The sequence below is a fragment of the Hylaeus anthracinus genome, unplaced genomic scaffold (genome assembly GCF_026225885.1).
Source record: "Hylaeus anthracinus isolate JK02 unplaced genomic scaffold, UHH_iyHylAnth1.0_haploid 12002, whole genome shotgun sequence".
NCBI lineage: Eukaryota > Metazoa > Arthropoda > Insecta > Hymenoptera > Colletidae > Hylaeus > Hylaeus anthracinus.
In genome coordinates, this window is record NW_026534349.1 from 7,150,122 (window position 1) to 7,163,494 (window position 13,373).

The 13,373-nt window shown below is 38.1% G+C and overlaps 2 protein-coding genes across 3 annotated transcripts; one reads left to right on the forward strand and one right to left on the reverse strand.

The window, feature by feature from the left end:
• Window positions 1-6,149: 6,149 nt before the first annotated feature.
• Window positions 6,150-9,535, reverse strand: LOC128891625 (ran-binding protein 3). Of its 2 annotated transcripts, none has more exons than XM_054151259.1 (4): window positions 9,484-9,535; window positions 9,170-9,262; window positions 8,823-8,903; window positions 6,150-8,746 (listed from the first exon to the last, which is right to left on the reverse strand). In XM_054151259.1, the coding sequence occupies exons 1-4, from the start codon at window positions 9,497-9,499 to the stop codon at window positions 7,743-7,745; spliced, it is 1,194 nt and encodes a 397-aa protein (XP_054007234.1). In that variant the 5' UTR covers window positions 9,500-9,535; the 3' UTR covers window positions 6,150-7,742. The 2 variants fall into 2 exon arrangements, with proteins under 2 accessions (XP_054007234.1, XP_054007235.1); XM_054151260.1 differs by lacking the exon at window positions 9,484-9,535 and adding an exon at window positions 9,356-9,374.
• Window positions 9,536-11,394: 1,859 nt separating this feature from the next.
• LOC128891632 (acyl-CoA-binding protein-like) lies at window positions 11,395-13,334 on the forward strand. The gene is made up of 3 exons (XM_054151275.1): window positions 11,395-11,555; window positions 11,978-12,092; window positions 12,505-13,334. The coding sequence occupies exons 1-3, from the start codon at window positions 11,541-11,543 to the stop codon at window positions 12,642-12,644; spliced, it is 270 nt and encodes an 89-aa protein (XP_054007250.1). The 5' UTR covers window positions 11,395-11,540; the 3' UTR covers window positions 12,645-13,334.
• The last annotated feature ends 39 nt before the right edge of the window (window positions 13,335-13,373 follow it).

Here is a 13,373-nt window from a genome sequence, read left to right on the forward strand (position 1 = left end):
GCCCTTCCACGTACTTCCAGGGTTCCGTCGGATTTCGAAATTTCAACGTTTACGTACCACCGTAATCTTCGTGATCTTTCGTCCGGTTCCGAACTCCCCCGTTCCCGAATCTCCGTATTTCTATTTTCTTTTAATTCCCATTTCCGTGGTTCCCGTGGCCTTGGATCGTTTCTCGTGGATCTCGGTCGTCCTGCGACAAGAATCCTCGCGCCTCGCAGTACCTCCGTGCCCTGTGTTAACATCGAGATCGCTCCTTCGGGGCGACGGATTTGCTTTGGTCGGCGGCGCGCTGAATGATCGATGATCGTTTCGAAGAGATCCGCGCTGGAAGAGCCGTGCGTAACGCGAAGGTCCATATTTATTTAACAGAAAGTATCGTTCCAAATATATTTAATATAAAGAGTCGAGTAAGGAGGGGGTCCGATGCGCCTGGGAAAATATCTGAGCTCCGTGCTCTATAATTTCAAAACATTTACTTCTTGAATGAGTTGAACAAGGAATTAGCTTTAGAACCAAATTGTTTCAAATCGGTTCCGTATTCCCATAGAAAATGGCGCAGTCCGGTGTTCGGTGTTTCGAAAATTAGTGCGCGAGGGTATTGGTCCCATCGCTATCGGTGACGAGCGCGCGGCAGGCGGTCGGCTTCTTTCCCGCAGCTTCTTCCAGGGCGACTCTCGATCCATGTTTCATGAGGCTCCTCGTGCTCCAGCTAGAGAGAGGCCACGTCCAGGCACTTGGAACCCGAGGGAGGTAGCCGCTACTCTGAATCACGGGGCACCTAGGCGACTCTTTGTGATCGATGCAATCGCGACACCGCGGCGCCTCCAACTGTTCTTGTTCTTGTCGTCGCTGGGATTTTAGGTAGGCCGAACAGGCTGACGTCGAACCAAGTTCTCATCGAGTTCCAGGACGGTGATTTTCGTTCGAGAGTTTCGACGTTACAACTCCCGAGCGGTGTTATTGTTGGAAGGAAGCGGCGACGGATAGGTGGATGCGTTGACGTGGAAAATTTGACACAAATCTGGAGGAGGATAGAGGAGACGATAGAAGAGTGAATTATAGCAGTGAATTATAAGTCTAAGGCGTTTTCTGGTTGAATTTCGTTCGGTTCTCTTTTAGATATTAACCCTTTGCACTGAAGAGGTGACTCTCAGTCATCGTTAGGTTTCACGCAGCAAATCTACGATACCTAATGTTTTTTTAGGTTTAATTTCTTTGGAGCTCGAAGTGTCGATAAAATGATTGTCGGCTGTGAAAAATCTTCGTGATTAAGAACGAACGTGATCGAATCACGAGTGATTCGGAAGTAGCACTTCACGCCATCTCTAATTCGCACCCTCTATATCTATTCAAGAAATTAGTCTTTAATTTAAACGATAGGCTTCGTGTTTCCAAATCAATTTTCCATATTAAATTAGGTTGTTCGTTAAGTAATTTCGTATATTTGTACATGAAAAGAAAAAGATACAATTTCCTTGTAATATATGAACAATTATATTTTATCGAATTTGTCTATCGACCGTTCAGGCCATCTAAATATCTCTACCTTGTAATATATGAACAATTATATTTCATCGAATTTGTGTGTCGACCATTTAGACCATCTAAAATAAAATTGTTCATATATTACAAGGAAATTGTACCTTTTCTTTCGTGTACAAATATACCAAAATTTAGAACGAATAATCCCACATTAAAATGTCCACCAGGTCTGAAGATCCTAACCACCAACTTCAGGGGACTCGGCCGACCGCGGAGCACCTCTTCCGACCAAGAAATTATTAAAACACAAGGCCCATAAATGACCCAACCCACGCGTTTCCAAAACCCGTGCCATAATTATCTCCACCTCCCCCCCAAAAATCGTGTACCATTTCCTCCCTACACGGTTCGATGCTTTTCCAGCGACAGCCTATCGCCGACAAAGGGCCGGGAGGCTCGGCGAACTGAGAATTAAACGAAAAAAAGAGCGTGCGGTGGCACGGTCGGGACCAAATGATGTACAGCCGGTTGCGCCGTGTGGGCCGAATTCGTAGAAGAGGATCGTCCCGTGCACGCGTCTACTGGGAAATACAGGTGCTCGATGGCAATATAATCCCGGGATTTCGCGGAATCGTCCACGAATTCGTCGAACCCGCCTTTGCGGTGGACGCGGGCTGGCCGGGATGACATACGCCCGCCACGTGTCACGCGCGCGTTTACGAAACGGTCGCGCGATCCGTGCTCGTTTGTCCCGTACGATCGGCCATCGATCCGCTTAAGTAGCAGACCGTAGATCTCACGTTATCGCCCACTGAGTTCTCGGTAACCGAATCACTCGTCTCGGGGCTGGAAAGGGACGCAGAAACAGGAAGGAGGGGACAGGGTAAGTCTGGACGAGCGATCTTCGATTTTAATGGGGACGAGGAGCGCGGTCAGCGAGATTTGCGCGTGTGCGACGCGTTGCTCGATTAAATATTGTTATGTTTAGGCGTAACTAGATAACGAGAACTTGAATAAATACCGAGTAGCTTTATGTGGACGATAGAAATGTAATTAAATGTAGTTTCGGAACGTCTGCACTCAATGGCGTTGTGCTCGAATCTTTTTTATTATTTGAGAACCTCAGACAAGGTTCATATATACAGTAGTATGTACGATACAGTTTACGTGTCCATTATATCCGCAGTTTACATTCTTTTAAGAAATCACGAATACATAGACAAGCTGCAATATCAGGTTTCGCAACAAACGATTCGACATTAAGTGGGAGACACAGTTTCACCTTTTCGAGAGCTTCTTAATTAGCTTGATCCTTGAACTCTTGCTCGAATCTGACAGCTTGACAGGCGATCGATCCGATCGCCTTCTTCTCGCTGGCTTCTATGTTCCGGTCGCGAGCACCAGCAGCCCTTGGATCCTTCGGGTGAGGATAACAGAGTTTAAACGAAGAATAACGCACGAGAATTCGAAGCCACGATCCCCGGATCCACAGTCGACCGCTTTATCTACGCGACCAATCCCGTACCCTACGTTTCGTCTTCTCGTTTCACTCCGTCTTCTTGGATATGTGAGGCGCCAATACTACGATATTTAACTCGAATTTACTCGACCAACGCGCATCTCGATCTAAAACTACTCTCTGTTTACTAATTTCCCGAGGACTGTATTGAGGCTCGCTCGCCTGGCTCGCCTCGCTGGAGATTAAACAAAAAATAGAAAAGCGCGACAACGTAACGCGACGGGGGAGTCCGCGCGAAAGCGCGAATGGAAAAATTCGTGCGACGGGAGGTCCGATGATGCGTCGTTACAACCGTTGTGCATTCTTCGATTCCTGATACACCGTGCCCGCGATGAGAGAAATATAAACGTAACACAAAACGGGGTCAGGAACTGATGTTCGTGTAAATGTTGGGGGCCGAGGGGTGTGCGCCGAGTGGAAACTCGCATTAATCCGTGGCTCGCAACTCCGGCTACTGTGTACTCCGGGGTTTTTTTCTTCTTCTTCTTCTTTTTTTTTTTTTTTTTTTATTCTTGTACCTCCCCCGAGTTTTCCACGTCGTTCTTTCGCTATCCGCTTTTCGCTTCATTTCTCTCTCGAACACGCTGCAACATATCGCGATATTCACCGCTGTGGCACACGGCCAACCAAACGAGCCTGTACGTTTCCTCGCGGTGGGCACTGATATCACGGGAAATATCTGTATCTCTGCGAGCGATAACTTACTGATGGCTCCGATACCGTACCCTCGTTCCTTGGACTCGTTTTCCGTCGCCTTTTCCTCCTTGACCCGTCCGGAAATCTGTACGTAGATCGTACAGGGAAAAAAGGAAATTTTATATTCATTGTGGAAAGAAGAAATTAAAATGGAAGAGTGTCAGCTGAATTTAAAGGCTCCTTACTTACTTTCGCTTTGCCACAAAATTGTCTCGATCCATTTGAGGGTAAAGGTACGACTAAATATGATTAATAAACACCGGTACGATAAATTGTAGAAGAAACAACAGTTCTGATGCATGGTATTCAGGATAATGTTACGTTTGAATCGATGTTTTGGTTTATCGTATTCGTAGGTCATTAGTTGCCAGCAATGGCGGTATAAACGTAATTTTTAAGTAAAAAATAAATGTAATAAAAATTGTATTATTTTACCAGTCCACTCGCCATCTAGCGGTGAAGAGGCCGAACTAATTTTCGGAGTATGGTCAGCGCCTCTATCGGGAAAACGCCCAAGTTTGTCCTCGAATAGTTCGTATCTTCCCTGCTAGATGGCGCAATTTACAGTATTTTTTACCGACATGTCGATACGTTACCATAATATTGATAAAAAGTGTGACCGATACCTGGTAAATGGTTACTTTACTCATTTACAGACTCAGCTGTGGGTTATCACCTGAACTTTGGCGGAAACTTCTTTATCGAAAGATAATGCCTTTTTCAAGAGAGAATCTCTTTTACCGTCTTTTGTTCCGTTTGTCTTTTTGAATTGCTGTTTGATTTTGTTAATTAATAAATTGCCTTCTGGTCGAACAATACGTGTAATCATTAAAACTTGAAAATAAAACCACTTATATTCTGAACATATTTTTATTATAGTCTGAAGTGCTATAACCCTTTAATTAGTGGCACCATTTAGCAGCAATCGTGGAAACTATTTTCGCTACAAACTTGGGCGTTTTCTCACCGATGGCGCCACTAAGTTTAAAACTGTAGCAGAACTGCACACACGCGGTGAGAAAGAAGCTGCTCTTCTTTTTTTAATTCTTTTTTATATTTCTTATATTCACTTATGTAGATGTTTACTCTCTGACTGCTATTTTGCTTCTAAGGAGCGTCTCTTACAAAAAGCTTCGCAGGAACGCGGTCTTACATAAGGCTTACCAACTACCATATCCAAAAATTACACTAGTGAGTAAAAGTGATCACGGACATAGGAATATAGGGACCGAGCACTGTTGGCAAGAACGTGGTGCAGTACGAAGCCAAGGGGAGAGACCTTTGAGTATATTTTAATTTGCTTCGTCTTTTATTTTTATCGTACTCGTAATAAATACGCAGCGTATCTATCTTCTCTTCTTTCGAATAACGATACATCCCATTAAATATCAGCAAATTCTTTGCGAAATAATTCTCAAATAATTCTGCACATTTTGTAATAGAAGTAAACACTAACTCAGACATAACACAGACCATAATATTGAGCATGAAATGTAAACATTTCAATAAGAAATATAGGTAAGTACAGTAATTCAAGCAGGTACAATAATCTTATGTTCTTGACCTTGAATGGGTCGCAAAGCTTGAGAAAATTAATAAATAAAGGACTGTAACTGCGCAACTATGTTGTAATTATAGTTATACGCGTTATAGTAATATACGCTAAGTAATGGTAACAATATTGTAACAATAAAGTTGTTTGTATTTCTGACAATTCTACATATGCAATAGACTGCTGATAATATGCCACCTTGTCTAGAAATATTCCACCTACAAAAGTAAAAGAAAAAGAACACTTTAAAGATATCACGTCTGTGTTGTCTATTTTTGGAATAGGTTAATAATCGAAAAGACAAACGTTATATTTTGGGAGGCTTTATATTTGCAAAGAACTCAAACTGTAGTGTAACTATTTTTTTCTTTTTAAAACCATGATTTATTTTGTTTTGGTATGTACATCATCAATACATCATTAATACATCTTTAACTTTTAACTAATTTTATATACCATAGACATATATCGTTATTCTGATTTTGTTACCAAAAATAAAAAGTATTTCAAAATTAATTATACGTTTTTCATTTAAAAGCCCATCTAACCATGAAAGAATACAAATATTTTTTAAACATATTACGATATGAAAGGTGTTTGGTGACCAAAAACGTTTGGGAAATGCCAAGTTGGAAAGTTTATGGAATAAACCAAATATATATTTAGGATGAGAGAAATATCGTGTATTTAAGATAACCTTATCGGAAAATAGTCATCCTTCGATTACATTAAGCAACATAATTGGATGACCGCTTCCTTTAGTGTAGTAACCAGTATTAACATTAAATAAAAATTGTATGGAATTTGTTTCATCTCCATACTTCCTTAATACTTTCTATGTATCTACAATTATGTCACAGGCTCAGCCAAACTATAAGTGTGTAAAAAAGAAACCCAATGTAAACTAAAAAGAAAATTATTATTAAGAACCAACGTAAGAGCCAGCCAACAGCTGTACATATTGTTAGGACGTCGATATTCTATCACTCATGCATCCAAATGAATCCAAAGGCTGAAATGAGAACACAGACTACTGCGTACATTTTTTATGCAAACGTTTGTATTTTTCAGTAATTAACGATGTGTATAGTGAATTTTGTATTGTGACCTTATCTTGGATAGCATTAAGTAATAATATCCTTCTTTACTGCGCGTCACATTAAACGATTGTGACTCGACCCCCTCCAGTTGTTCGTTTTCGCAATCGAAGGAGCTTCGAATGATGAATATTGCTAAGCAAAATGAGAGAGAGAGAGAGAGAGAGAGAGAGAGAGAGAGAAGCTGCCTCGAACACAGCCTGCAACTTCACCGACGCACGAGACACGACGAGAAAACAGACTGAGGGTCTTCCTGGCGCTATTTACAAACTAAAGTACAAGTACAAATAGTTACAAGGCTCGATAGTACGATAACGCTTTCTTTTGTGCTTGCGAGAATCTTGAATAACGTGTTGCAACACGTACAGTGAAGACGTTCCCTCGTTAAGGGGGAAGCCATCTTGGACGCGTGAAATTTATAGCTATATTCGACAATTTTTTTTCGAAAACTATTGACTTAATATACGATAAATTGAAAACATTTCTTGTTACAGACATTGTTGTGGTAAACACAACTTTTTCAACTATTCACCATTCTTGGAAAAATTGATATTTTAAAAAATTCATATATACTTTCACAGTATATATCATGTAGAAAATGAAAATATATAATTATTCGAAAAAGACTTGCCTACAAGTGAACTGTTTCAAAAAAGAAATTGTTGAATTATCAATGATTTTAACGCGTCCAAGGTGGCTTCCCCCTCTTAAGTGCAACGCGTGCATCGAGCTGTTCTTTCGCTCACGGCAGAAGTTCGCGTTAAATAATGGAAAGTAATAAGACCGTTGTTTAAAAGTATCGTTGTTCGTCTAGTCGACGAGGAATTGAAATCTAAAATGATACGCGAGTATCGTTACGATAAAAATTAATGTAATCTCCGCGGAGACCTATTCCCACAAACTAAAACGCTACTCCTCTGTATCGTGGTATCTTTTCCCAGTTTTTCGTTTACAATACTTCCATGATCCTTTTGTGTCGTCTATAACATACTATTATCAAAATTTGCTACCTAGTATTTCCGTGACTCATGCACATGTAACGCGTTCTTTAAAAACATTGGCTCGAATTTCGTGTAAAAGAAAAGTATCGATTAGGAATGATTACAAAAGAGCCTCGTAACGCGAAATCAGAATAATCCAATATCTGCGTGAGCAGGGAGGGACAGCTACGACTTCATTTGTTGTTGTTGTTGTTGTTGTTGTTGTCTGCCTGCAAACACCAGTGCCACGGGATCCAGATCTAAAACTTCCAAGGGAAGGCACAAATTATAGCCGTTCTATTGCGCACGTGTACTAGATAGGGCCCGATACTCGAAAAGTTCTTCCACTCTTCTCACATGTTAGCGATTTCTGGGTAACAAAGGGCAAACGTCTCACAGCGATGATTGAACGATTGTCAGTGATCAGTTGCCAATTTCTTCGGTTGACGTTCTTGCGCGCGTTTGATTCGCTGCTGCAACAGTTTGTGCAACTGTTCGATTTCTTTAGGTGCAGCTTGAACGATGAAGATTCTTATGTCTCCGTGAACGTCCATAGCTGTTAATCTTAACGATTTGGGTGCGGCTCGTTCCGCGGTCATACCTGGCCAGACTTTTGTGTTTAATATTAATCTTTGGGTGCCCGCGGTGCGGCCTACCAATCGGGACTCCTCGTCGCGATCGTTCAGTCGTAATGTTCCTCTTCCTCTCTCTTGCCAACCGCCACTGGCTTTATCGAATGCAAATAGTTTGCAATTTATTTGAACAACATTCGTTTCTCCCTCTTCACCCGTCAACGGCGTCACTTGATTGTACTTCCTTTTATTCGCGCGATTCGCCTCCTCTAGTTCTTGCGCCGCTTGCGTTAACGTCAGACCTGGCCGAGCTGTAGTGCGACACACTGCAGGGGCATTCGAGAAGAGAAGTTCGGAAGAACCATTTTCGCTGGCAGCTTCCTCCTTTTTTTCTTCACCCTCTGTGTTCTCGGTGCTTTCCGCGTCGTTTCCAACCATAACTCGTTCCTTTAAGTTCTGGCCAAAGACGAAACTCGGTTCCGAAGCACAAGGTGTCACTGTATTATTTACACTATTACTTTCGCTATCCTTTGTACTCGCACCTAGCGGTAGGAAGGTAGGCTTCGGTTCCTCTGCTGGTGTCTCTTCGCTGTTACTTTCTTTTACTTTGCTCTTGTTATTTTGGTTCACAGATTCATTCTTCTCTTCTGAAACGATGTCAGTGACTTTTGTAAAGGGATTCTGGAATTTTGCTGGTTGCAGAACTGTTTTATTAACAAGTTGACTATTTGCCATTGCACCCAATTGAGATGGCCTTAATATCGATGGCTTTGTTTTGTTAGGTAAGGAATCTGAAAAGTCATTGCTCCCAAATGGATTTCCAAACTTTGCAGCAGCTAATACAGGATCTAAGGACAAAAAGTATAAATTATCATTTTAATGATTGTACAAAATACTTCCAATGACAAAAGAATATTAACTTACAATGTGTTTTATTGGGGAGTTTGTTAGAACTTGACGAAGACTCCTGAGCGTCGTTCTCCATAGAAGAACTTTCCATCTTTTCTGAAACAATAAAATATATGTTCATGTTTTTGGAATGATTACTAGATGAAAGCTGATCTCACCGATAATGTTCCAAACTTTAACAGTGGTTAATTACATATTATAACCTATATGGAACGCGATCTATGTACTGCCTAAATCAACGACGAACGTTTAAACTGCACTTCTATCTTAATATGTATATCGAATACAAGTAAAAAACACTGTACAAAAAAGTGTACAAGAAGCAAAGTGATCTGTAAGAAAAAGCAATAGAGTATATTTACCGCTCGTAGAATTTTTAGACAAGTCTTCTGACGGATCTTGCGGCGGATCTACCTTTAAAATATACGACGGCCTGTTCGTCTCTTCTTTGCTCTCTAGATGAAACACGAAACAAACAATTAGAACGATTGTCAAACAATGTTACTTCGTCGATCTGTCGAACACTCGCGAGAGCAAATGTTACAGACAAATGGTTCGATCTTGTACGTGAACATTACGACGATAACTCTGCTAATCTTCGAGCATTATTAATTTACACGATTGCCCACGGTTTATCAAAAATTTACTCGCGCGAGTAAAGAATCACAAAACGCACCCTTGCAGTCCGCCATTTTTTACGTGGAAATGATTACGCGGACTGGTGTCGCCATCTACCTGTATTGTGTGGAAATAAAAAGAAAAAATGGCGGTGTTACACGTTCTGCGCCAGGGGTTCCCAACTTAATCCATGATCAATCAATTTATTCGTCAATAAATTATTACGTAGTAATGACACTACAATCATACACTGTATATTGTATTTGGACGTGAACCAAATATGTTTTTATCTTAGAAGTCTGATGTTGAAATCAGAGATGGGTAACATATTATTCGTATAACAGATAACGAATAAAATCAACGTATAATGATTTAATCAAGATGGTTATTTCATTGTATTATTTTCTATATTGTACTTGGACATAATCTTGTAGTATTCGAATAAGCGTGACTTGTTCAAAGTTTTTATTTGAGAAGTCTGATGTTGAGATCAGAAATAAGTAACATTTTATTCGTGTAATAGATAACGAACAAAATCAACGTATAACGATTTCATCAAGATGGTTATTTCATTGAATAAAAATATTATTTTACAAGTATTATTTTATCATTTAATTATCATTTTGGAGTTCCATTTAATCAGTAACGAATAAAATGTTATTTATCTTTTATTTCTTGGTTAAGATTTTTATCTCAGCAAGAATTTTACCTAACCTTATTTGAAATTCAAATTTTGTGAAACTCACGTTATACAGATTCGATATCAGTTTAGCTCGTGTTTAGATTAACGAGACCTTATGGGGTAATCGATTGAAGTCTACGATTTGATGAAGCAATAGATGTTACTTTTTTTTATGATCCATTAGATGAGCAAACCATTAGACGCAATAAAAAAACGCAAGAAAACACAGGGATTCAAATCGCCAAAACCCTAACCAAAACTAAAAAATTTTCGGATTTATGATTTACTTAGGCTGCAAATTTCGATAAATGGCAGATTCGATGTGGTCAACTTATTTTTCAATGTATGGTATCTAAATATAAGTTTAGTATAACTAATTCTTATTTTACAGACGAAGACACTATAGAAGACTTCTATAGAGGAATAACGTTATTATAGAAGAGTACTCTTCTACAAAATTTCAATGTCAATAATTTTAAATTACAACTTTAATTTTTTCGATTTTTTGCCAGGACTCCTGTTTTTTCTTAAGGGGTTACACTACTTTTTTGTATTGCTTAAAGTACTCTCTATATACTATGTATACGAAAATGATATGCCGTTAATTAGAAATCGAGGCGTGTGTCAGCATAACAGAAACTTTAAACGCGTTTTTCTCGAAAAAGCATTTTTAAAATCGCTGGGCACTCTAGCCTCGCCAATTTTCAATCAATTGAGTTGAATCTCTTTTTATGTAATTATCGTATGTTTTTCTTGTGAAATACGTAGGGATTTTTTTATTATATATTATTATTTGTATTTCTTATCCAACTTTGTGTACCACAATTTTAAACATTTGTATGTTTTACTTTGGAACGATGTCATTTTATTAAAAGTGTATATTTTTAAAAACGGTTATGTATTTTACTACATTTTGGACTAAGCAAAGGAATTAATTTTGTTCCGCTGTTCTAGCTTGAACCTGGTTTGAGCATTTTTGTAAAAATGAGAAAAATAAAAAATGATTTTCTAGTTGAATACTTATACAATACATTAATGTACTTCAATGTAAATAAAATCTTGTTATCGTTTGATAAAAATTTTTGAAAAAGCTTGGAAAATTCGGATGAGCAATGTGGTGCAACCCCTTAATGAGAATACTCCATTTCGTACCTAATTGTAAGATTATTATCTCGTGTCACGATCAATAGCTGACTTCGAAAACTCAATGACTGTTATCATACAATTGCAACACGCGATAACCATGGATTCTTGGCTTACAATGTGTTAATGCTCATCGTCATGTTGCGCCAAGGGCAGGAGTGGGAGGGACTTGAATGACTCTGTATTTTCGATGTCGTTCTGTAGATTCGTGAACGGCACTTCATAACCAACTTGGAATAAGGAGTTGATTTTTTCTGAATTTTTGTACAAGTTTCATTTGCCACGACATAATGTCTTTAGACGAAGTGAGTATATTTTAATACCGAATGTGTTTCTCGATTCAGCATTTCCCATATTTCGTGGTTATGCTCAATAATTTCTTCAGCTTCTTATACCATGGTATACTGGGTTAAATACATATTATGATTATCTACCAACGCGGTAAACCGAGACTTTAAAAGTATAACCAATAAAAAAAATAACAAAAACAAACGAATAAGTAAATATCAATTACTGCATTTTAATTATCTTTTTAATATCAACCTCGAGGAAAAAAAGTGAACGTTAAGTGGTTAATACTTATAAATGCTAAGCTAGTTTGAAATCACATTAGCAATTTAATTCTTAAAAAAAAATATAGGTCTATGATCCCAGGAAAGTTTGCATATCGTGCTTCTTAATGTAGAATATAAGCTTTGCTTCTTCTAATAATCTTTGTTTTTTTCAGAGATTCAACAAAGCTGCAGAAGAAGTTAAGGAGCTAAGTTCCCAACCTTCAGACAACGATATGCTTGAATTATATTCATTATTCAAGCAAGCTACTGTTGGAGACTGTAATACATGTATGTAAAACAAGTTTTCTTTTTTAAGACATAAATAAAAAAAACTTCATAATTTATATCGTTGCACTATCAAGTTTATAGATATCAATGTAAAGCGCTATTGTATTGTTGGAAAGAGATTTTATTGTTTGCTGTATTATTATCTTAGGTGCAAGATATAAAATATGTTAAAACTCATACGTGAACTTTGGCATTTGGATTGTCTTCAAAATGAAAGATAATAAAGTGATCTTTAAACCTTAATTTGTAATGCTAATTGCATGATGAATGCTAACAGTCATGCAGAAACTTAATTAAACAACTGAATAACCAAAGAAATATATTTTGTAATAAAGTAACAGTTTTGTGTATTTTTAAGATCATTATCTTTAACATTTTGTGATTTTAACGATCATTTTATACATTTTTCTAGCGAGGCCAGGTATGTTAGACTTTAAAGGGAAAGCCAAGTGGGATGCTTGGGATCGTAAGAAGGGCTTGAGTCAAGATAGCGCAAAAGAGCAATACATTCAGAAGGTGGAAGAATTAATAGCCATGATTGGCAAGAAGTAATTCTTGTTGCTATAAGATTTTTCATGTAAACATTTTTTGCACATCAGTTGTTTACATATGAATACTGTACCAGATCGTACAACTTTCTTGTTCTTACCAATGTGGGTGTAAAATAGTAAAACAAAACATACTCTTTACCTTTATATACATTACAGTGCAATATTTGTAAAAACAGTCAAATACTTTCTAATGAATTGTATTTCTAAGTACATTCCTCCAGTGAATAATGCTTCCGGAGGGGCAATGCATACGGCCCTGTTTGTCAAGAAGTTTGAAACATTTTTATACCACAACAAATATATACGAAGTCGCCAATACTCGGAGAAAATAATCATGTGGCTTATCTAATTTAAGAATTTATATTTCGTTAGCTAAAAGTATTTTTGCTATCACGGTAGACTCGCTATTTATAACTTCGTTCCTATTTACTTAAAAGCCATGGATTGTACTGATTCACTCACCACTACATTATTGTTACATACACGAGATAAGGATTTTTTTATACTTCAGTACAGCACATAACAGAAATATTGAACAGAAAAATGATCATTTTTTCTTGAGAAACTTTTATACCTTTAGATATTTTGTATTTAGTATATATCAGGCGAATCCAATGTGTGGGTTTGCAATTTATTCAAACTGTTGTAATAAAAGAAAATAAAGCTACTTTATATACAACGATACAAGGAATACTCGTATGCTGAAATTGATCCCACGACCCGGTTTTCC